This window comes from Ceratotherium simum, chromosome 1 (genome assembly GCF_057802395.1).
Source record: "Ceratotherium simum simum isolate JZ-2026a chromosome 1, ASM5780239v1, whole genome shotgun sequence".
NCBI lineage: Eukaryota > Metazoa > Chordata > Mammalia > Perissodactyla > Rhinocerotidae > Ceratotherium > Ceratotherium simum.
In genome coordinates, this window is record NC_141900.1 from 22,628,956 (window position 1) to 22,654,207 (window position 25,252).

The following is a 25,252-nucleotide window of genomic DNA, read 5'->3' on the forward strand; positions in this document are numbered from 1 at the left end:
GAGTTTATCATTATATTCCATGGTGCTTCTAAATATTCATCTGGGAAAAGGGGCCTACCACTGATATTTCCTATTTTAGCAAATTCTCTGACCAATCTATCTGTAAAAAATGTCGTTTCTGGGTGTAAGTGACCAAAATAAGTCCATGGATCAAATCTTTCACTTCTATCACATTATCACAAGTTTATGTTCCTTAGTGAGAGGCGATATGGTGGTGTAGTGAAAGCAAAAGAATTTGGGTTCTAGTTTGGGCTCTGCTAAAAATATGCTGGTGGACCTTGGGCAAATCACTTTCTTTGCAAAATGGTGAATTAGACCAGCATGGATGTTCTGATTACTAGAAGATGTACAAGACGTATAACAATGTATAAAGTGCATCCTATGGATAAAAGTCTATTATTCAGTTCTAAAGTCCTGCGAATCTAAAGGCAAGAAGACAAATTCCCTTCTATTCAGCAAATACTGAGCCCCCACCATAGGCGTGGTATGTATTAGGACGCACTCTGGATCTCTGGCGCTCACTCGCTGGGTTTAGACGGATTTGCAAAAAGCAAAAGTCCTTTCACTCAAAGAGAGTTTCATTTTTCTTGGCCGTAGCCATTCCCCAAAGTGCCAAGGTCTAACTGCCGTCAACACTCAAGCCACCAGTAAGACGAAGACATACCTGCTGTGACCGTGGAGACGACACTACTACAGTTCCCAGCCTGCCTCTCTTCCCACCACCGCCCTCTCCCGCCCCCGCTCCTGGACTTCTGCCGGCCGGGACCTGTAGTCCCATCCCGCGGCTGGCAGCGGCGCGGAAGCACTCTAGAAATACGCCCTTCCCACTAATAGGCGGCTAGACCTCAAATTTCAGCTCAAGTCCTACTCCACTGACTAGGGTCTGCCCCACTCACAGTCCAACTCCCTTCTCCCAGCGCTCCTCAGACTTAGAGCTTTCCGGGCGGGACCCCGCCCCGGAAGTTGGGTCAAGTCGCCCCGCCGGCAGCCAAAGCTCCTTCCAGCCACTCCTCGCCGGGCTGAGGCCGGCGGGGCGGGCTTGGGGGAGTGGCCCGGAGGCGGGCGGGCGGGGGCGGACCGGCGCGGCGTAGCGCCCGGGGCGGAGCCGCAGCGCGGGACCGCGCGTCTGGGTGGCGGCGGGGGCGCGCCCATGGGGAGAGGCGGCTGCGGCTGCTAGTGGGGAGGGGGGCGGGGAGGAGGAACCGGGAAGGGGGGCAGGGCGAGCGGAGAGCCGAGTTCCTGAGGCGGTGGCGGCGTCTCGGACGGAGGAGGAGGAGGGCGGGGAAGGAGGATGGAGCAAGCGGGGGGTTGGGGTTGGCGCTAGCCGCAGCGGCTCGCCTCTTACTGTGGGAGCGCGGCGGCTGCTCCTGGAAGTTGTGGTGTCGGGAGCCGGGCCGGGGCCGCCGCGGCCGCCGCCTCGGGCGGTGGGGAGGAGAGGGAGCGGCGGGGTTGGCGGGGGTCAGGAGGGAGGGGACGGGCCGGGGGAGCGAGCTGGGGCAGACAGAGCGGGCTCTGCGCCGGGCGGGCGGGCGGCGGCGGCGGGGGGGGCAGCGGCCGCGGCCGGGGGGACGCGGGAGGATGGAGCAAGTGGAGATCCTGAGGAAATTCATCCAGAGGGTCCAGGCCATGAAGAGTCCGGACCACAATGGGGAGGACAACTTCGCCCGGGACTTCATGGTGAGTCCCTCCCCTCGCCGTCGCCTCCTCTCGCCGGCACCGGAGCCCCCCGCCGCCTCGCCGGGCCGGCCGGGCCGCCGGCGCTTTGTGTGTGGCAGTGAGCAGGGGGCGCGCGCCGGGTGGGCTCGGAGGCTGGCGGGAGGTGATAGATCCGGGCCTCCTTTCCTCTCCACGCGCGTTCGCGGCCCCCTCAGCGGGCGCCTCGGGCGCGAAGAGAGCGGCTGCCGGGCCGTGCCCGCACCCCGCACGGCCGCCCGCGACCCCCTATTGTTTCCCGGGCCAGGAGCCGGAGGCGAGTGCCGTGCAGGCCGGGGGCTGGTCTCCGCTCACCTCCCGGTGCAGCCTGCCCCTCCCGGCGGGGTCGAGACAGGGTGTCTGCCCGGGAGGAGCGGAGCGCGGCCGGCCGAGGCACGGGTGTGGAGGTGGGCATTAACTCGTGGGGTGCCTCTGCTCCAGCTGGTCTCAGAAGTGGCTGGATGGGACCTCTGCCGATTCTAGGTTCGCACTCATTATCTCTGACGCCTGGGAATGGATTGTCCACAAGGAATCTCGTGGTTTGCCTCATTTCCATTCACCCCTGTCCCGTCTCGTGTCCCTTGAGACTCAGGTTTGAGATGGTGTTGCGCTCAGGGTGACTCTAGGTTGAGGGGCTAAGTGTGTGAGAAGGGGGGTTATCCTGAAGGAAGCCTGCTTCGGCTCCCGCGGGGTTATTGCCGAAGGCGGAGGGGATGTGACTATCACTTCCTATCCGGGGTGGGGGTGGGGAACTTGGGAACAATAGTCCTGGTGGGGCGGAGGCGACCGTACGGGCCGAAGCCCTGAACTGGGAGATAACCTTCGCAGCCTGCCCGCCCCCCCACTTTCCGCCCTCCGCTTGTGCAGGCGGGCTGGAGAGGAGGTTAAAAGTCCTGTTCGTGAAATTGCTTTAGATCCATCGCTGAGGGGGTCAGATCCGAAGGCGTGGGACCAGAAGTCGACTTCCTACATTGCCCCCCCACCCTTTATTTTTCTGCTGGACAATGTTCCCTTTAGGGTTGTTTCCCGGCTTAGGAGGCGGTGGTTGCGGCTGCTGCTCCTACGGATATTGCGCAAGACTGGGGCGTTGGAAACCCTGGAGGTCTGGGGAATGGAAAAGGAAGTGGGACTTTGGGAAGTGGTTGCTCCTTAGCCTTGGCGGGGTTTGGGAATGGGAAATAAGCTAGGGAAAATTTTGCTCCTGGGCAAAATACACCTCCAAGAATAATCACTTAACTCCGAAATGCTTGATTGTAAAAAGGATACACAATTTCTGTAAAAATGAATGAGCGGCAAACATTGGCTAGTTTTTATTTCGAAGTACGGTTGAATTGTTTATAATGTTCAGGTGAAATGACTTTTAGTACTGAAATACTTTTTCATATTTTGAAGAGACCGGTCTAGTAAAGCATTAGCGTTAAAATTGTTAACAGCTTGTTAAGTAAATCCTTGACCTTACACAATATTATAATAGTATTGTTGAGTTTTGTGATTCCCGCCTCCCTAGACCAATAATAGAGGATAGGAGTAAGATTTTGTTAGTGTCTTTTGAAAAGGGATAAGTTATCTATGCCTTACTTTTAACATGTTCTCTCGATATTTAGCCTATGTATTTTTGAAAAATTGCTTTTTGATCTGAGAGGGCTAAAGAAAAGGACATTTTCCCATCTTACTATTGAGAATTTTGATTATGTTGGTGTCTTTTGAATGATGTCACAATAATTGGTCGGAGTCCCGTTTTGCTGCTCTTTAGCAAAAACAGAAGAAAATATTTACTTAGAATATTTAAAACTAGTCTTTACAGTCTTATTTTGGTTATGGGTGAAGAGGTGCTGCGGTCCCTGGCCACTTCTCCTTTGTATGCTAGTCGTCTTGTTATCCCTGGTCATATCCTGTCAGGAAAGAGCATTGTTTGGTGATGCAGACCATCAGGACAGGTGCCCAGTCTTTGAACTTCAGTACTGGGGAAGTAGCCTTAGGATTCATGCTTTGGGGATGAGTCAGGGATTCCTATTGGAGATTTCATTTCTCAAGGACTAAATGAGTTTCCTTTTTCTTCCATAATACTTAGGGAGAGCTAGGTGATTACATTTGAGATTTGATGACTAAAGGTATTCTTTTATAGTGCTTGCTTTTTTTATTCCATGACTTGATAAGCAATAGCTATAATTAAGACTTCTAATTGGTGCTGCTTTTTCCCTTTACTGGAAGGCTGAGGGGAAACCATGTCCCCTCTGCCATGAAAAGAGAATAGAATCAGGTGATAGATTCTAACTGTTCTTATCTTTAAATTCTGATGTGGATTAAAAAATGCATTTTTAAATTTTAGCATTTTAGAACCGAGCCTTAGAGATAAACTAGCTATTATAACCCTATTCAGTTATAAAGTAATAATGTTCATTATTTCAAATTCATAAATTATAGAGTAATATTTGATAATACCTTACCTTTAGGAAAATGGAGTGGGCATCTAAACTGCTCTTTCCATTCTGTCCAGCCTTTCTGTAGTCTCATCACCCAGAGACACTGTCTGTTAGTGTTTTAATGCTTCTCTGTGACCATACTACATATACCATTTTATATTCTTGAGTTTTTTCCAACTTGTTTTAATAAGCATTTTTCATTTGTAAAAATAATTTTAAGTGGCTATATAATATTTCACCTGGTGACGATTTTATAGCTTAACCATTTCCTTATGGTTGAATGTTTAGGACATTTGTTTTCTGCTATTTTATATCATAATTCTGTAAAACATTTATGCATAAAACTTCTTTATTTTGGATTATTGCAAAAGATATCTTCCAGTAGTGGAAGTACTATATAAAAGGATATAAACATTTAATATATGTTTATAAATAACTTTTTGAAGAAGTTGTGTCAGTTTATACAACTGTCAGTAATATATGAGTGTTCATATAATAATTATCTTGATCTTCAGTAATTTGGTTGAAAAATGGTATCTTGTGTAAATTTGAATTTCTTAATGACTAGTGAGGGTAAGATTTTTCCACTTGACATTATTCTGTGAGTTGTCTTTTCTTGGCCTTAGCCTGTTGTGCTCCTCATCCTCTTAAAGAGGAGAAAACTAAGGTATCGAGATGGTGAAAGCTACAGCACTGAGATGATTACTTACATGTTGAAGGTTAAAGAGCTAATTTGGGGCCTATCCAGAACTTGATCTCAACTATCGCAACTTATAATCTTCTTTACAAGATGGCAGACAGTGATCATGACAAGAAAATGTATAAGGTAGGGTGGTGCACATTCATGTTTGGCAGACCTGGGTTTTACTCATGTCTCTGTCACATCTCTGACCTTGGGCAGGCTGCTTAAATGAAAAAGAGAAAACTGAGTTCTCTCATCTTTAAAAGAAGAAAAATGCTACCTACTTCCCAGGGCTGAAGTATGGGACTAATATTTAGGTCATCATCTCTAACAAATTATTGTGCTAAGATCTGTATATTTCCATACAGCTAATTTGTGTAGTCAGTTACAGATAACTAGAGATAGAAGGAAAGATGTATCTAGGCTTTTGTTTTCATTTTCTTTTGCTTTTTAAAGCTGTATCATGTCTAATTAAAGTGTTGAAACAAGAAGTAGATTTATTCTGATCAGGCTAAAGGTTATCTAATGTGCATTAGACACTTGTATATAAAAAAATCAAAAGATGACACTTAAAGCTACAAACACATGGCAGTTTCAGCTTAAAGACCAGTTCTCACTCCACTTATAAAGGTGAAAACAATTTAATGAGTGGACTCAGTGGAGTATTTAAAAAACGGGATGCAGCAGAGGTGTGAATTATAGTACTTTTTTGTGAAACATTGGGAGAAGAGGATTTATGAACATTTTTCTAAGGCTCAACTGGGTTATAATAGCAAGCCATCCTATGTTAGAATGGTATTTAAAATAACTGATATTTTAAGTTAATCTGAACTTAATTTATCAATCAAAGGTAACCATAGAACTACCATAGGAGTTATGCATTTCAGGGGATTTATAATATAAAACCATCTGTTCTACAAGTAGTAACCCTGACAGAATTGCTCACAACAGCCAGTTTGCTTGCTTTATTATGATTGAATAATTGTTATATTGTTTTTATCTTACTATGGTAGTGTTAGTGATTTTATAATTATTTTAAGTTCAAAGGAAATTAATATTTTTCATTCCTGCTATATGCTAAACACTGTGCCAGATATTTTACACTCTGTCTTATATCAACAATTTATGGGTAGATATAACCTGTGTCTTACAGACGAGGAAAAACACTCTGAGAAGCTGAGTATCTTGCCTGACTTCAAAACCTCTCTTCTTTTTATCCTGTTTCTCCAGGATGCCTCTGAGATCCCTTAGGTGGCTGGGATTAGGCTAGTGGTGGAGGGCGCATCACCACGCAAAAGGATGGAGGTTTTCAAGTTGAAGATAGTTAGGGATCGGTAGATAATCTGCTGTAGCTGATGCAGCAGTTCTCACACCTTTTGGTCTCGAGTTCTTTATACTCTTAAAAGTCATTGAGGACCCCAGAGAGCTTTTGTTTGTTTACAAAACAGATATTTTTTTTAAAAAATTCACTTTAAAATAATGATGTTAGGGGCCGGCCTGGTGGCACAAGCGGTTAAGTGTGCGCGCTCCGCTGCAGCGGCCCGGGGTTTGCCGGTTTGGATCCCGGGCGCGCACCAGTGCACGAGCCGTGCTGTGGCGGTGTCCCATATAAAGTGGAGGAAGATGGGCATGGATGTTAGCCCAGGGCCAGTCTTCCTCAGCAAAAAAGAGGAAGATTGGCAGATGTTAGCTCAGGGCCGATCTTCCTAACAAAAAAATAAATAAATAAAATAATGATGATAAACCCATTCCATATTAACTTGTATACTGTATTTTATGACAAGTAATTATTATTCAAAACAAAAAATAATTAGAAGCAGCATTTCTATATTTTTGCAAATTTCTTTAATGTCTGGCTTAATAGAGCTGGATTCTCATATCTACTGCCTTCATACTGTTGCAATGACACATTTCACACGGTATCACATCATGTACCTTCTAGAAAACTCCACTTTACACTCCTAGGAGAATGAAAGTGATAAAAAAAATTATTGGACTAAGGTCTGCACTCTCTTATTTACAGATGAGGAAACGTCACTTAGTACTACTAGGGAAAGAGTTTTGACTTCATAGGCTCCCAGAAGTGGTCTGGGAGTGGGCCATCCCTGGACCATTCTTGGAAAACCAGTGAGATGATGCATGGTAAAAGCTAAAGGTGATGTTGAGAAAGTCAGAGAGGGGTCAGATGGTGAAGGTTCTTGCATTATTGCTATATTTAATTCTATAGGTAATAGTAATTTTGAGCAGTTCTGCACTACAACTCTGAGTCACAGGGAAAATGGACAGGTGTTAAGAAAATAGACATGCTAGCTGAACACTCCAGCAGTGTTTGCCCACCTACGACCACCCCCACCCCACCCTGATTAACTATGAGCCTTCAGTTATATCATTCAGATAGGTTCTGGTAGAAAAGCTGAGAATCACTACTATGGGTCTCTGGAAAGCCACTGGTAAGCAGTCATTTGACAGATTTGTGTTGTAGAAAGTTGATTCTGATGGCAGTATGAAGGATGGATTAGCAGATGAAAGAGAGCATTTTGGAAGCTGTTGAAATGTAAGAAGGTATGAAGACCTGATCTAAACTAAGATGGGAGTAGAGAGTATATAAGGATCTGATAAGGATTGGTAAAGAAGTCTCACTGATTAACTAGATGTGGGTAGTAAAGGAGAAAGGAATATTTTAGTATGACTTCAAAGTTTCTAGCTTGTTATACTATAACCCAAGTTAGAAGGTGCCATTTGGTAGGGTAAGGAATAAGGGCGGAGAAACAAGCAGAAGATGGTGGGAGGAAATTTCAAGGGAGAAGAGAATGAGTTTAGTTTTCGACATGTTAAAACTCAGGTGCCTCTGAGACATCTAGTAGAAATGGAGAGCTCAAGAGAGCTGACAGGATGGAGTTCAAGATTTGGGAGTCAACATATAAGCATGCAGCTAGCCCTAGTAGTCTAGTGGTTAAGATCCTGAGCTCTCATCGCTGAGGCCTGGGTCCATTTCCCCTTTGCCAGTCATGGAACCACACCACCCACTTGTTGGTTGTCCTATCGTGGAGACTGCATGTTGCTGTGCTGCTGAAAGCTATGCCACTGGTATTTCACATACCAGCAGGGTCACCCATGGTGGACAGGTTTTAGCAGAGCTTCTAGATTAAGACAGACTAGGAAGAAGGACCTGGCCACCCACTTACAAAAAAATTGCAGTGGAGCATTGTCTGATATAGTGCTGGAAGACGAGAGGAGAGGATGGTGTAAAAAGACTGGGCAGGGTTCAGCTCTCCTGTGCACAGGGTCACTGGGACTCGATGGCCCTAACAACAAATACAAGCCTGTGAAAGGTAGTTGAAAGCATGGGAGTGAATGAGTTTATTCAGACAAGCATATAGCGTGACCAGCTTTACCTTGAAAAGCATCAGCTTTTTTTTTTTTTTCCTGAGGAAGATCAGCCCTGAGCTAACATCCAGGCCAATCCTCCTCTTTTTGCTGAGGAAGACCAGCCCTAAGCTAACATCTATTGCCAATCCTCCTCCTTTTTTTCCCCTTTTTTTCCTCCCCAAAGCCCCAGTAGATAGTTGTATGTCATAGTTGCACATCCTTCTAGTCGCTATGTGGACGCAGCTTCAGCATGGCCAGACAAGTGGTGCGTCGGTGCGCGCCCGGATCCGAACCCGGGCCGCCAGTAGCTGAGCGCGTACTTAACCGCTAAGCCACCAGGCCGACCCCAGCATCAGCATTTAAAGAGCAACCCAGAAAGGAAGTGCTATTGATTCTTCCTGAGAAGGTGTAGTCAAAGAAGAGGGAAGGGAACCCAGAGCATGTCAGAAAAGCCTGGGAGAGTTTCAGGAAAGTAGTTACCAAAGTCAGATAATTCTGGGAGGACCGGTAAGGTGAGGTTGAGAAAGTACCCATTCTTTTGGCCAAGTAGGAGTGATTTGGTGACTAGAAAAAGCAGTTTGAGGTTGGGGTATGGGAAGAAGCCAGCTTATAGTGGGTTGAGGAGAAAATAGGTGAAGTGGATATAAGTTCCTTCCATTTACTTTAACATTTGGAAAGTAGATTGCAGAAGCTAGAGGAAGACACAGATTGAAGGAGAGCTCCCCTCCCACCCTCAGCCTTTTAAAAAAAAGATAAGATAGAGACAGTATTTTTCATATATTTGTATGTACATCTTTTGTGAAGTGATTGCTATTTAAATATAATTTTAAAAGACAAGTAACAAGAACTTGTCTTTTGGTTAAATAAGACCTCTAAAGTTTTTGGTTTAAAGTTTGGATTTGAGATGTTAGAAAACAGGAGGGGAGGAAAGACTGAAAGCCTGGCAAGATCTTATGCTGCACAGGCTAGATAAGTATAAAAATTTTCATTGTTAAACTGTTCAACATTGTGGCTTATAGATGTTTTAAAAATTATTATCAGCTTTATTGAGATAGAATTCACCTACAATAAAATTCATTCATTTAACCTGTACAATTTAATAGTTTTTAGTATATTCACAAAATTGTACAACCATTCCCACAATCAATTTTTATCATCCCAAAAAGAAACCCCATACTCATTAATACAGTCATTCCTCCCTCTCTCCCTCCTCCCCACAACCCTAAGCAACCACTAATCTACCTTCTGTCTCCATAGATTTGCCTATTCTGGACATTTCGTATAAATGGAATCATACACTATGTGGTGTTTTGTGACTGACTTCTTTGACTTAACACAGCGTTTTCAAGGTTGATCCATGTTGTAGCATGGACCAGAATAATTCGTTCCTTTTTATGACTGAATATTGTGTTGTATGGATAATATGACATTTTGTTTATCTGTTCATCCATTGATTGACATTTGAGTCGTTTCCAGTTTTTGAAATAGTTTGTGTTATGCAATAATACATTAGATGTAATATAATAATATTTGGTATTATGAATAATGCTACTATATGAATATTTGTGTATAACTTTTTGTTAGGATATATGTTTTCTTTTTTTTTTTTTTGTGAGGAGGCTCGGCCCTGAGCTAACATCTGCCAATCCTCCTCTTTTTCCTGAGGAAGACTGGCCCTGGGCTAACATCCATGCCCATCTTCCTCCACTTTATATGGGACGCCGCCATAGCATGGCTTGACAAGCGGTGCGTCGGTGCGCGCCCAGGGTCCAAACAGGTGAACCCCCGGCCGCAGCGGAGCGCGAGCACTTAACTGCTTGTACCACCGGGCCGGCCCCCTAGGATATATGTTTTCGATTATCTTGGGTATGTACCTAGGAGTAGAATTACTGAGTTATATGAAAACTCAATGTTTAACATTTTGAGGAACTGCCAGACTGGTATCCAGAGCTGCTGCACATTTTACATTCCCAGCAATATCTCTGCATCCTCACCAACACTTGTTATTGTCTGTCTTTTTGATTATAGCCATCCTAGTGGGTGTGACGTGGTATCTGGTGATTGGCTTGTAGGTTTTTAAAATATTTCAGTTTATATAAATGGTGCTGTATGTCTAACGTGTCTTTCAAAGCTAGAGTGATAGGAAATATTTTTCGGTCCTTGCATTTGAGCTAATCTTAGTGCTTTCCCAATGCCACTGGTTAGTTAAGATTTTCTTTTTTTTTTTTTTAATAATTTTATTTATTTATTTTTTTCCCCCCAAAGCCCCAGTAGATAGTTGTATGTCATAGCTGCACATCCTTCTAGTTGCTGTATGTGGGACGCGGCCTCAGCATGGCCGGAGAAGCGGTGCGTCGGTGTGCGCCCGGGATCTGAACCCGGGCCGCCAGCGGCGGAGCGCGCGCACTTAACTGCTAAGCCACGGGGCCGGCCCTAGTTAAGATTTTCTTATCCATTCTTTTATGGGTGTCCAGCCAAACATGTTTATATTTTAATTAACTTCACAAATGAATGTGAACTCTTAAGTAACTCTCCAGACATGGCTCGCTGAGACAGCACCCTAAAAATTTACCTCAAATGTTAATTCTCAAGAATGTTTTACTGTATTTACTTTTATAATATCATTAGCTTTTTTTCCTTCAGTGTTTGACGTTTAATATGGAAAAGGTTTTTGAAAGATTGAAACTGAAAGTAAGAGATTAACATTTAGATTAAAACTTTTTGGTTCATATGTTAAACACTTGTGTTTCTGTAGCACTCAGTTCATTAGATTCATAAACATTTACATTTCTGACTTCCCCAGACTGAAAGCCTCCAAGGCTAGAGACTGAGACTTAATTATCTCTGTTTCCCCATTGTTTAATATAGTACCTGCCATTAATAGGCATTAAGGGCCATTGTGTGAGCAGAAATTGTAGGCGTGCTTAATGCTATAAGACAGAGATTTATTCTTCAGGTGGATTCTTCAAATGACCCAAGAGGCTTGTTTCTTAGACCAGTATGAGAACTACTTCTCCTCCTCTTATGCATACAGGTGGGCTTACACAGCTGTGGTTGTATTTTCATATACAGTGAAAAAGAAAATATGAGGTAAAGTACTAGACTGAATTCAATAAAACTTTTAAATAAATGTGATTTTATTTATTGTAATTTCTTCTACATAAATACGAAAAAGAGTACAGTACATATATGTCTCTGGACACTGCTTGGTATACGTAGGGATTCAGGCAACCACTTAAAAGTAACTACTGTGTATCTCCCACCCCACCAATCATACTTCGGGGACATTACCTTAGAATATTAATTTTAATAAAATGTTCACTTTTTAAACTTTTGGTTTTAGATTTCATTAATAAAATCTAGATATCATGTCACTGGCATCTCTTCAGAAATAGTGGTATTTTGTAACTTGTGGGTGTTTTGGGAGTAATTTCAGCAATAGCTGTTGTTCTCTTCTTGCCTCTAGTTTCTTGCCTCATCCGATCCATTCCACATATCATACTCACTTTCCTAAAATACCACTTGCAAGTGTTGGCATCTGTGGAATAATGGAAAGCATACTGGTTGTAAAATCTGGAGATGTGAGTTTGAGTCCCAGTGTTGCTGCTTAGTTCTATGTTTTCTTTAATACATTTATGTAGGACCATATTGGAAACATGGTTTTATTTTTATTATCAAAAAATGTAAATTCAAAGAAAAACTTCAAGACTCGCTTTGATTTGAGTTTTCTGTGAGATTTTGAGACTGCACATTTGCGACCAGAACCAAAGTGAGAAAGGAGAGGAGTTCTAGATCCCATGCTACAAATATGTGGAGAATAGCTTTTCTGGACACTTGCCACATTGTGTACAGTGGATTTACTCATAAGTCATGGACCCTTTAATGTTAAAAGACACACTAAAACTGTTTAGAAATTAAGGAACTTGTTACAGGTTTTACAGGTAGAAGTTGGCGGGGCTGAGTTTGACCCAAGTTATCAAAGCAGGTGCTTTTTTTCTATGACATAATATTGCGTAAGCCAACAATGGCATTCTTATTATTTAGGAGAAAAGTCAATAAAGAAAAAAAATGGAGCATAAATATCCTGAAAATTATAGAAAAATTCTTTTTCAGTAATTGAAGCAGCCTACTTCCAAAGTAGCTAGTAAGTGAAAAAAGAATTTATTGCAATAGAATACTGCCCTTGAGCTGCTTGAAGGACAGGAACCATCCATAGCCTGGGTGACTCTTCTCTTCATTTCAGCCCCTCTGTCTTCCTATGGTTCTCCATATTTGTCAGTTTCTCTGTCTCTAGGGCTGCTTGAATACTTGTCTTTGCTTCTCTGTGCACCTACTTGACTCTTATTTCTGCATTTTGGCTTTCACTGTATGGGGCTGCATGTGCTGAATAAAGGGGTCCCTTATGGTGATCTAACCTATCTCATCAACTTGATCTCAGTTTAGGGGAAGAGTTCAAAATGACTAGAATTGTTGTATCTCACTTTCACATTTCTGAAAAAATCAATCAGCTTGCCAGTGAGATGGGTATTGTGTAGTATAAATGTGTGAAGTTGACCAAGGTGGGGAGCTTATTCAGATGTGTATGGAAGGGACTTTTCTTAGGGAAAGAGAAGGACAGTTCACTAACTAGGCAGGTGGCCCGAAGAGTATCTAGTACAAAAATCCTTGAAGCAAAACTGAAAAAAAGAATTAACTACTATTTTAAGGTTTCAGCTCCAAATAAACTCTACCCACCTTCTTCCAGGGAAGGAAAAAAGAAGCATAAAGAGTCCTTGTGACTTGAGAGAACATACTGTTGGCTCTGGCAGAGTGTTATTTCACATATGCAGTACCTATTAAACATCAGGCAAATTTTTAAGGTTTCTGTGTCAAAACTATAAAATTAAGATAATCTATAAGCTGCATGTTTTTGGTACCTAAGATTTAAATTGTAATTTTTCAGTGTTAAAATATGGAACCAGAGCATTACCTTCTTGCAAGGAAATAGTCTAAAGATCACTTTATCAAAGTATTGTATGTAGTCATTCTTTATTCACTCCCTGAATATATGTTTGAAGTATATCACTATCTGGGCCAGCCCCATGGCTTAGCAGTTAGGTGCGCGCGCTCCGCTGCTGGCGGCCTGGGTTCGGATCCCGGGCGCGCACCGAGGCACTGCTTCTCCGGCCATTCTGAGGCCGCATCCCACATACAGCAACTAGAAGGCTGTGCAACTATGACATACAGCTATCTGCTGGGGCTTTGGGGCGCGGGGGGTAGTTTTGAAATATATCGCTATCTGAAAGACTAATATGTTTTCTTTACAACACATTTTGCATTAATAAAATAAATTAACTATAGTTACTTTAGTTCCCAAGTGATCTAAAATTTAAGTACTGTAATACTGTGTTTGCCTGGTTGTCAGTGTGCCTGTCTCTGTGCTATGTGTATCTGCGTGCCTCTGCACCTCCCTGTGCACCTCTACTCATCTTTCTCTATCAACTCTGTCTATTGGCCTGTTTGTGCCTAAGATTCATTAATGTGTGTTGGAAATGGGTGTTAGAGATAACTCAGGATGTACTGTGTAATTTAGAAGTGTTCTATAATTTATGCTTGTTTGTAATTCTTTATTTCTAATACTACTGTAAATAGATTATATATAAATGCCAAGGAGGACCATAGAGTAGGTGGATATCAAAAGTAGGATTTTGCAGCTGAAGTAATTGAATCAGTTCAAATATTATCTCTAAATCCATTCACTGGCATTATTAGATGTTGCACAAAATAAAAATTTTTAAATTACTTTAGAATTTAGATAGTTGAAGATTAATTATTAAAGTAAGAGAACTATGGTTTTAATGTTTAATATACCAGATGCTTTGGTCTTTTCATTTTGTGTGATAGTAAAGAGAGTAGATATTTTAATAGTTCAAAAGCTAGAAACAAAATTTTTCTTTGTGAAGTCAACATTTCAAAGAAATTATTATTAATTGTAAAATGAAGGCTTAAAGTAAGGTTTATTGAATGAGTAAGTAGGTAGACGTTGGCTACATCCATGTCCTCTGCCCCTTCTTCATTCCTTTAACCCCCACTCTCAGCTGATTTCAGCCTCTACCGTTTTGCCAAAATTTTATTTACTATTGTTGCCTTAGATCTCCTGGATGTATCCAGTAGATACTGTATCGTGGTTTGTATCTTTCTTGATACCTCTTGAGCATTCAGCGCTGTTGACTTTTTAAGTCCTTTTTTTCCCTTGATGTTGAAGTATCACTTTTACCTGTTTTTTCACCTACCTTAGTCTCTCTCCTCTATTATTGCCTTAGATGTAGCATACTTTGTTTTTCATGCTCTTAGGTCCTAAGGGAAATATAATGGAATACTTAAATATTTAGAAATAAGGAAGAATCTTGCTAATCTTGTAAAACTGACTACAGTGACGTGGCTTGTTCTAATGCTGCTTAAGAGTTTCAAAGAATAATAAAATATTGATATTTTCTCATACCCTACATTCTTGTGATGGCTGGTGGATTACTTTTAAAGTATTTTTGGAAAATGCAACTTAAAACTACAAGTATAGGTTGAGTATTTAACCAAGACATTTAATTTTCTATCATTGCTTTATTATATGCCAGTTTTTATATTGTTTATAAGTCATATATTGTTTGCAAACCATATATTGTTTATACCATATCTAATACTTTCAAGTGTGTTCCAAAATGATTTCACCATTTGTTATTTTTATTGTTAAAGAAGGTTTAGAAATTTTTATTTTAAAATAGAATGTAGCTTGAATAGATATATAAATTGTTACTATTTTATCTTTAAGATATAGTGTAGCTAGACCAGAGAAGAGAAAGAATCTTTGATACTAGTGGGAGGGAATCTTAATTATAGGAGGTTAAGGAGGGTATGTGTAAGTGGCAGGAAAGAAAGGACCAGACAGAAGTAGCATATCTTTGTGATATATTTGATTTTAGCAATCTGAGTGTCTAGCATTATATTGGCTACTCCAGTTGATGTAGATCACAACAGTTATATCTGGATTAAACCCAGCCATTACTTACTCTCTGTGTAATTTTGAGTAAGTTATTTAAGCTACTCTCAATCTTAGTTTCCTCATCCATTAAACAAGAATATTTTGCAGTGTGAGAATTAATTAGTAATAATATGAGTAAAAGAAGTAGTGTAGTGTCAGATGTTATTCTAAATAAATGATAGGAAGGAAGAACCATTGAGGGTATTAAGTGAGAAGTGAAATAAATGTGAGGAGAAAAGGCAACCCCTCGCTCTTTTTCTCTTTTGGACTCTTTGGTGATAGAGAAAAAATAATGTGTATGGTGTATTTAATTATCTGAAGATATCAGTGATAGTAACTTGGGAGTCTTGACTTTATTCTCCAAGCCAGTGATCTCCAAACTTTTGATCACAGGAAAAATTTTTGAGCATGTACCTTCTCAATATAGTTTCATTAACTTTTAAATTTTATACTTGTGCTATTATGCTAAAATTTATTATTTTCAAATATATATCAAAAATTAGAATAGGATGAGATAAAGCCTATGCAATGAATTTTCCTAAATTATAAAAAATTATTTACTGATGGCACATAAAGCATATTTGCTGAGTAAAATTATATTTTGTAAAAATCTTGATTTTAACACTTTATGAAATTGTGAATCAAAAGACTAGTTCTGAGTTTGATGGCTTCCATAGATTAAAAAGATATGTAATAAAGATATATAGTTTCAAATGGTTTACTAAATCATCATGTTTATTTTTTCATTCAATATTTATTGAATGCCCACTATGTGCCAGGCATTATCCAAGACCCTAAAGATTTAAAACTCCTCATGGAGCTATTCTATTGGCAATAGTCAAAGAATAATCTAATAAACAAGTAAATATATAGTAGGTCAGATGTTAAGTGCTATGGAGAACAATAAAACAGAGTAAGGAAGAAAAGTAGTAGAGTGTATCAGTTATCTATTACCCCAATGATATTGTGTAGCAACCACAAAACCCTAGTGGTATACAGTAACTGTTTTTACATGTTCTTGGTTGTCAGCTAGGCAGCTTTGCTGATCTTGCCTGGGTTTGTTCATGTTTTTGAGGGCCGGCTGATTGTCAGCACAACTAGCCTGGCTGTGGCTGCGATGACTGGGATTGCTTGTCCCTGCTCCACGTTTCTCATTTCCCAGTAGGCTACCCGACACATTCTCATGGCTGTGGCAGAGGTGCAAGTGAGGGGAAACAATGCAAGGCCTATCTAGACTTGGAACTGGCATGCTGTCGCTTCTGTCACATTCTATTGGCCAAAGCAAATTATAACACCACCTCAACTTCAAGGAGTGGGGAAATAGATACCACTTTTTAAACCAGAAGAACTTGAACGTCACATGTGGTTTTAATATAGGAAGGGTTGAAAAATAGGCTATTATGATGATCAATCTACTATATGACAGGTGTAGAAGATATTATTACATGGGTGGTTAAGACATTGAACCAAGACTTGAAATAGTGAGGGAGTGAGCCATACAGTTATCTGTGAGAAGAGCTTTTCCAGACAGAAAGAATGTTAAGTGCCCAAGGACCTGAGTTAAGAGAGTTGAAGGAGTATCAAGGAAGCCAGCATGCTTGAGCAGAATGGATGAGGAAGAGACTAATAGATTTGCAGTAGAGTTATGGCAGACCATCTAGGTTCTTGTAGGTCATTATAAGGACTTTGGCTCTTAGTCTAGGTGAGATGAGAACCTTTTGGGTTTTACTCTTAGGTATGACGTTATCTTACATTTTAACAGGATCACTTGGGCTGCAGTGTGGAGAATAAAATGTAGAGGAGTAAAGGCAGAAGCAGAGACCACTTAGAAAGCTATTCTAGTGGTTCAAGCAGGAGGGCCTGAGGATAATGACAGTGAATATGAAGAAAAGGGATGAATTTGGAGGGCAGTTCTGAGGTAGCATTCACAAGACTTGGTGATATTGGAGGGTGAGGAACAACTAATCTAAGCTAACTTGGACACTAAATGATAGTGATGAGATAAGGAGTACAAGAGGAAAGGTGAGTTTGAGGAGTTGGATACTGAGCTCAATTTTAGATGTATTCAGTTTGAATTTAATTTATTTATTTTTTTATAATTTTTATTTATTTTCCCCCAAAGCCCCAGTAGGTAGTTGTACATCATAGTTTCACATCCTTCTAGTTGCTGTATGTGGGACGCGGCCTCAGCATGGCCGGAGAAGCGGTGCGTCGGTGCGCGCCCGGGATCCGAACCTGGGCCGCCAGCAGCGGAGCGCGCGCACTTAACCACTAAGCCACGGGGCCGGCCCTGAATTGAATTTAGATCTCAGGACAGTTTCATGGTTGGCCCTATAGATCTCTAATTTTTTTGTGTATGAGTGTTCGTTGAACTCATGGAAGAAGATGAGATTTCAGAGATTATGAATGTATACTGAGAATAACAGAGAAATACAGAACATTAGGGACACTTACTTGTCTGCTTGAGAATGATAAACTCTCAGTGCTAGAGTTAGGAGCGGAACCTGGAGCGTAGTGTAGAGGCCAAGTGGATTGAGGAGTTTCAAAGAGAATTTGGATTTAAACCTGGATTTAGCAATTAGAAGTCATGAGTGACCTTGTCAAAAGCACTGAGAAGAGGATATGACAAATATGCATAAAAATTTTTTTTTTGAAAAATAGAAGACATTAAGTGGGTTTTAGGCAATTGTTAATAGGTAAGAATGGATTATATTTTATTTTTTAAAAGCAGTGGGAGGGCCGGCTCCGTGGCTTAGCGGTTAAGTGCGCGCGCTCTGATGCTGGCGGCCTGGGTTCGGATCCCGGGAGCGCCCTGAGGCACCACTTCTCCGTCCAACGTGAGGCCGAGTCCCACGTACAGCAACTAAAAAAGGATGTGAACCTATGACATACAACTGTCTGCTGGGGCTTTGGGGGGAAAAAAACTGAATAAATAAAATCTTTAAAAGCAGTGGGAGAATTACCCTTGTCCATGAAATCCTGTCATATGTGTGAGTTATCCTGAGAAATAAACCTGCTGTAGTCATTGTAGGGAAAAGAGAAGTTGGGGAAGTGAGTGAGGACAGGTCAAAAGCTAGTCTGTTGGTTTGGTTTATTATTCTCTCCTCTCGTAACACTGGATCTCTTCTCCCATTTCTGCCCTCTGTTTTCCCACCTTTGTGCTGCTGTTTACCTTGTATTCTACCTCTAAACCAAGATGGTCATCCATTGCAACCGGGGGTGGCTTAAAGCCCAGAGATGATGGAATCAAGGAAGTGATTTAAAAAAACCCTGCAAGTGTTGAGTTGGTGCCAGTTTGTGCTTCATGAACTCTCTTACTTCTCACTACAACCCAATGATCAAATATTATGTATAGATGGGCAAACAGATGCCAAAGTTGTCCTTCAGCTTGGTGGAGGCACTGGAAGCAGTAGACCTCCAATAGTAGGTAATACTATGCAGAACTTTTCTCTTTTAAGGTGCATCAGTCTGGGCGAGGTGGGAGTAGTAATCATTAAATGGTCGCATATCACGTGGCAGAAAACTGTTGATGAAATAAATTGACTTTGATGGAGTAAAGGTATACATAACTTACCTTTTCTTCTTTTTTGCTTCCATAGCACTTTGTGTCTATCTCTATTGTAATTCACCGTATTATATTGCAATTATGTATTTATTTTTCTGTTTCTATTACTAGGTTATGAGGTCTTTAGTGGCCGGAGATCCAGATTCAGAGGTTCAGAGATCCAATGGCCTGGATCTGTCTTGTCTTTATACTTTTGGTACCCAGCCAGTGGCCACGTGATAGGTGCTTTGTAAATCTTGTTAAATAAATTCATGATTGTAATATGCTTACAAAGTATGTTTAACAGACAACACAAATAAAGGTGTATATGTAAGGCTATCTACCTTGTTTATTATATAAACTCTGCAAAAAATGTCACCAGATCCTTTACATTGTATCCTCAGACTAATTCAAGTCCGTTTTTACAGATGGGGAAACTGAACTTGCACAAGGTCACACAAGTAGTAAGTGGCAGAACTATTAAAACTTGTACTCTTAACTGTTATGTTTTGCTGCCTCTTTCAGTGCATTTGTTGTAGGTACCAGCAGCATGATCATTCATTCCTAACTTGAGAGAGAGATTGGCTGGCAGAACCTTTGAAATAAGTGGTTGCCTGACGCCATAGAATTTAACATTTCTGCTAGCTGTCAACTGTGTTTGTCAGAATCTTTTGCCTTAAATATACTTGAATATGGATTGAACATGTTAGTGTCCCGTGTCTATTAACATGGAATTATTTTTTTTAATGCTGCATGTGAACCATTTTTAATCACAGAGTGGGAGGAGGAGGTGGCTCCATCTCTGCAAACTTATCAGTCAAGCATTTCTGTTCATATGCCTTTAGTACTCTACTGCTTAGTGTATATTTTGATAAATAATGTGGTCCCTTCCTATAGTTTTAAAGTCTTGTTTTATCAATGTAACAACTTTGTTGAAACAAAACTCCACTGAGAGTAGAATTTAGTACTAATTTAGTATGTAAAAGGAAGACGAATAGGCTCCTTTTCATCTACTACAGTTGTAAAAATAGATGTTAAATGGTCACCACTATATTTCTTATCACATCAGAGTTGGAGTCAGTCATATATAGAATTATCCTGTTTGCTTCATTTCAAAGAGAGTGAGGTATTTGTGCATTTTCTGATAAATTCAACCCATCTGAGTGGCAATGGGGCTTATCTGATCCCTTTCCTGAGGGAATTTTCAATAGAGATGGGGAAATAAAGATGTACGCAAATAACTAATGCAAAACTAATACAGTACTATGGGACGAAGTGTGAGGATGCTTGCTTTTTTTTTTTGGCAACTTTTTAATTGTAAAATCTTCATAACAAAATTTACCATTTTAACCATTTTTAAGTGTACAGTTCAGTGGCATTAAGTACATTCACGTTGTTGTGTTGAGGATTCTTAAAGGGGAAAAATCACATACTGTTAGGAGAGTCATGTAATGCTTTATAAGAAAGGACTTTCAAAATGAGTCCAGAAGGATAGGTGAATTTTGGTGGAGGGACTGTACAAGTAGAGGTAACCCTTTAAGCAGACACATACAGGTGGGGATAATGAAGAGACTTCAGAGAACAGCAATTAGTAGCAGCATTGAGTAGACGAGCAATCAAAAAGAACATTTGTAGAAATAACTAATATAATAGGGCTATTGGTGAATTTATAAGTATTAAGACAACAAACAGGGAATTGGTTAAAATAGTATGAATTTTTGGAATAAATGCTAAGTCAGTTTTCCACAGGTAAAAGTAGATTTGGTCTTGGTCATTCATGAAATGTTCTAGCCAGCAGAAAATTTATAATTTAAACAATAAATGTTATTTGATTATAGGGGATGTACTTTAAAATAATTTAATCCCCAAGATTGCCAGTGTACCCATACTACACATTAAATATTAAGGCTTATACAAGCAGTGTTGTATGGCTCAAAGAAGTCAGGCTGACTGTGAAGTACTGAATAACGCTAATGGCCTCACCCCATTAGAAATTAGCTGGTACCTAAGGATTGTCACTTCACAAAGTGATGCAAGAGAATATCACTTTGCCTTAGACTTCCCTTTGTAATATAAAATGGTAGCTGAATCATAAGATTTCTTCATTTTACAGTAGTAATATACTGCATAACAATGTTTTTGGTCAACAGTGGACTGCATATATGACAGTAGTTCCATAAGATTAGTACCATATAGCCTAGGTGTGTAGTAAGCTATACCATCTAGGTTTGTATAAGTACTGTAGGGAAGGAAGAAATTTTCCTCTACCCTTCTGGATTCTTCTGGCTGGTTTAAGAATTAAATTGAAATGAGACAGATTGACAGGAGGAAAACACACGAAAGTTTAATAACATTTATACATAGGAGAAACCCAGGAAAACTGAGTAACTTGCCAAAATGGCGAAAGCCCTGACCTTAAGTACCAACCTCAGCTACAGACAAAAGAAGATGTTGGGGGTGGGGAAAGTGAGGACTTCAAAGGGAAGGAAAGCAATTCACAGGTAGGTGAAAAGGAGCAAATGTTTGGAAAACAAGTGTTTGTTTGGCTACACAGAAACAGAAAAACACAGAGGGGAGCCAACAAACAGGCTTTTCTAGGTTCCTCCCTGCCTACCACCTAGTTCATATTGTGCTAAGGTGATAGCTCGCTTCCTGAGACAGGTTTTTGTATCTGAATGCTTTTAGGCAGTTGAGGAGGAGGTAACAAAAAGAACTTTCTGAGTCTTTTGTTTCTTAGAAATAGCCTAAAATAACCCTCATGTTAAAGAAACACATTTTGGGGTGGCAAATTTTGTTCCTATTCAGTACACTCTATGGTGTTTGCACAACAAAATCGCCTACTAACACACTTCTCAGAATGTGTCCCCATTGTTAAACAACACATGACTGTTTTAAAATGAGCAAATTCGGGGCCGGCCTGGTGGCGTAGTGGTTACGTTTGCACACTGCTTTGGCGGCCCAGGGTTCACAAGTTCGAATCCCAGGCGTGGACCAAGGCACCACTCATCAAGCCATGCTGTGGTGGTGTCCCACATAGAAAAAAGAGGAGGATGGGCACAGATGTTAGCTCAGGGCCAATCCTCCTCAGCAAAAAGAGGAAGATTGGCAACAGATGTTAGCTCAGAGCCAGTCTTCCTCACAAAAAAACAAACGTAAAATAAGCAAATTCAAAAAAGATGTAATATCCACCATATTTGGGTAAATTTTGTGTATGTAATAGATAGTTGTCTAGAGGGAGTCAGTATGCCAATGTAAAGAGACTGATGAAACATTACTTAGAGGCAAAGCCAATCTGAATTAGAGTGCTTTTTCTCATATTTAAAGCACAAATATTATATAATAGTAAAGATCAGATTTGACCTCATAAAAGTAAATAAAGCCTAATACAAAAGGTAATTCGAAGATAAGCAATAGATTAAGATAAAATATTTTCAACACATTTAACAGGTAGAGGATTGTTATCTAAAATGTATGAGTAGTTTCTAGATATCAATAAAAAGAGCACTTCAATAGAAAAATGAGCATATGCTATGAATGATAATTAACAGAATTGCTAATGGGTATGCTCTTTGACCCAGCATGTCAACTTCTAGGAATCTTTTTGTTTGTTTGTTTTTGGTGAGGAAGATTGGCCTTGAGTTAACATCTGTGCTAATCATTCTCTATTTTGTATGTGAGATGCTGCCACATACACCACTTGATGAGTGGTGTGTAGGTCCGTGCCCAGGATCTGAACCTGTGAACCCCAGGCTGCCAAAGTGGAGCATGCGACCTTAACCACTAGGCCACCTGGCCGGCCCCATAGGAATCTTTTCTTTAAAATGTTTGCAATATGTGCATAAAGTAGTATGTCAAAGTTACGCTGGTGTCAGCAATTTTTGTGAAACAATATAAAATATCTATCAATAAAGAGACTAACATGGTTGACTACTTCAAAGGAAAGGGATATGGAGGGGGGATTACTTTTTCATTTAATAATTGTGTGCAGAAAAGAATTAACATAGCAAATTTGAGACTGCTATCCTTAGAAAGGCCTGCTTGCAAGATTGGCCCTTGCCTGGTGTCTGGGAACTTGGATTTTGGGGAGGGTTCCCATTGTTTCATGGTAAGAGTGGCTCACTATGCCTTTACTGTACAAATATGGCTTATGCTGAACACCTACTTTACTTCTGGTAGTCTGGAATTTTGGTTTGTAGTCAGCAGAGAGTGCCTATGTGACCAGCCTGCAATAAAAACTCTGGGCATTGAATCTCTAATGAGCTTCCCTGGTAGACAATATTTCACAGGTGTTGTCACAACTCATTGCTGGAGGAATTAAGTGGGCCCTGTGTGACTCCATTAGGAGCGGACTCTTGAAAGCTTGTGCCTAGTTTCTTCTGGACTTTGCCTCATGCGTCTTTCCCATTGCTGCTTTAGCTTTGTATCCTTTAGCTGTAATAAATCATAGCTGTGACTATGACTATATGTATAGTCCTGTGAGTCTTCCTTGTGAATCATCAAACTTGAGGGTGGTCTTGAGAACCATCTGGTATGGTTTGAATGTTAGCATCTGCTTGTATTGCTTGTATAAATCTGAAAACGTTAAATTTAATATGTTACATGTTTAAATTATATGTGTATATGTGTATACATAGGCACATATATGTATATACCTTATCTCTAAGGATATGTTAATGGATTTTTTAATGCGTTTGTATTACCTGACACATTTATTCTGCACATTTTTCCACTCGTGGTGAAAGAGTCAAAGCTTTCCTCAGTGACATTGTAGGTAATAAAGAAACGAATCAAAAACAAAGTGTCTTCAGGTATGTTATTTTGGGCAAGGAGATGCTATTTTATTGTTTTGGTTTTTTTTGTTTTGTGAAGAAGATCAGCCCTGAGCTAACATGCATGCCAATCTTCCTCTTTTTGCTGAGGAAGACTGGCCCTGAGCTAACATCCTTGCTGATCTTCCTCCACTTTATGTGGGACGCGGCCACAGCATGGCCTGACAAGCGGTGCGTTGGTGTGCGCCCGGGATCCGAACCTGGGCAGCCAGCAGTGGAGTGCGCGCACTTAACTGCTACGCCACGGGGCCGGCCAAAGGAGATACTATTTTAGATAAATTATTTTAAATTACACTTGATTTTTTTATCAGTTTCATATGTCAATATGATGGTAAACCACAAAGATCAAATTTCAAGTAGCATTTTAAGTGTATACTCTTAAGTTACACAAACTATCTTACCTCAACTTATTGAACTGAATGTACTATAAATGTGATAGTAAGGTGCCAGTTCATTGACTGTGTGATGTTCTGAATGTGGTTATCAGTGCCCATTATATCTAAAGTCTTGCCGTGCTTTATTGAATATATGATACATGGTAGACACAAGGCAGTGGGGGAATGAAGAGAAATGTAAAAGATTGTCTCTGGCAGACAAGGAATTATAATCCAGTAGTGATGGGATAAAACTGTAAACAAATGATGGATATAAAAGGCAGGAATGATAAACAGTGTATGACTAGGATGTACTTTTGGAATGTCTGCTACATGAGAGCAGGGATTTTGTCCTGTTATCACTACATCTGTAGCACCTAAAAAAGTACCTGGCACATAGCATAGGTTAGGAGAAAATGATGTGAAACCAGTCATCCTCATGAAGGTAATAATTGAATCTTTTCCTTTTATTATAAATGTCTGGATCCAGTATGTCAGCAAACTGAAAGGTATATTTTTTTTTTTTAAAAATCATAACAATTCATGAGTAGAGTAGAGCTATCTAATATATGAATATTGTGGGGCCTGAGATACTTTAATGGCACTTACCCACAGCTAGCTAGTCCCCTTTCCTATGCTGGATAGGACATTTAATTTCTATGCAAACGACTGCAAAGGGTTTCTTTTCCTTTTTTTTTTTAATTCTTAGTTGTGGTAAAATGCAAATAACGTAAAACTTAACCATCTTAAACATTTTTAAGTGTACAGTTCAGTAGTGTTAAGTACATTCACATTGTCTTACAACCAATCTCTAGAACTCTTTTCATCTTGTGCAACTAGAACTATACCCATTAAACAATGACCATTCCCCCCCTCCCCCAAGCCCCTGGCAACCATTATTCTTTTTTCTATCTCTATGACTTTGACTACTCTAGGCACCTCATTTAAGAGGAATTATACAATATTTGTCTTTTTGTGACTGGCTTATTTCAATTAGCATAATGTTCTCAAGGTTCAGCCATGTTGTACCATGTGTCAAAATTTTCTTCCTTTTTAAGACTGAAGAATACTCTGTTATACGTCTATACTACATTTTGTTTATCCATTCGTCCATCAGTGGACAATTGGGATACTTCCATCTCTTGGCTATTGTGAATAATGTTGCTATGAACATGAGTGTACACATATCTGTTCAAGACCCTGCTTTCCATTCTTTTGATTATATACCTCAGAAGTGAGATTGCTGGATCATATGATAATTCAAGTTTTAATTTTTTGAGGAACTGCCATACTGTTTTCCATAGTGGTTGCACCATATTACATT

At 40.3% G+C, this 25,252-nt stretch overlaps 1 protein-coding gene across 2 annotated transcripts in view; it reads left to right on the top strand.

Moving 5' to 3' along the window:
* Positions 1–1,537: 1,537 nt before the first annotated feature.
* PTPN12 (protein tyrosine phosphatase non-receptor type 12) overlaps positions 1,538–25,252 on the top strand; it is a 93,112-nt gene continuing 69,397 nt past the window's right edge. The window contains exon 1 of one of the 2 annotated variants that reach the window (XM_004439322.3): positions 1,538–1,677. In XM_004439322.3, coding sequence (XP_004439379.2) covers positions 1,579–1,677 — 99 coding nt within the window. In that variant the 5' untranslated portion in view covers positions 1,538–1,578. The remainder of the gene's footprint in view (positions 1,678–25,252) is intronic. The other variant, XM_087443126.1, reaches the window with a different exon arrangement.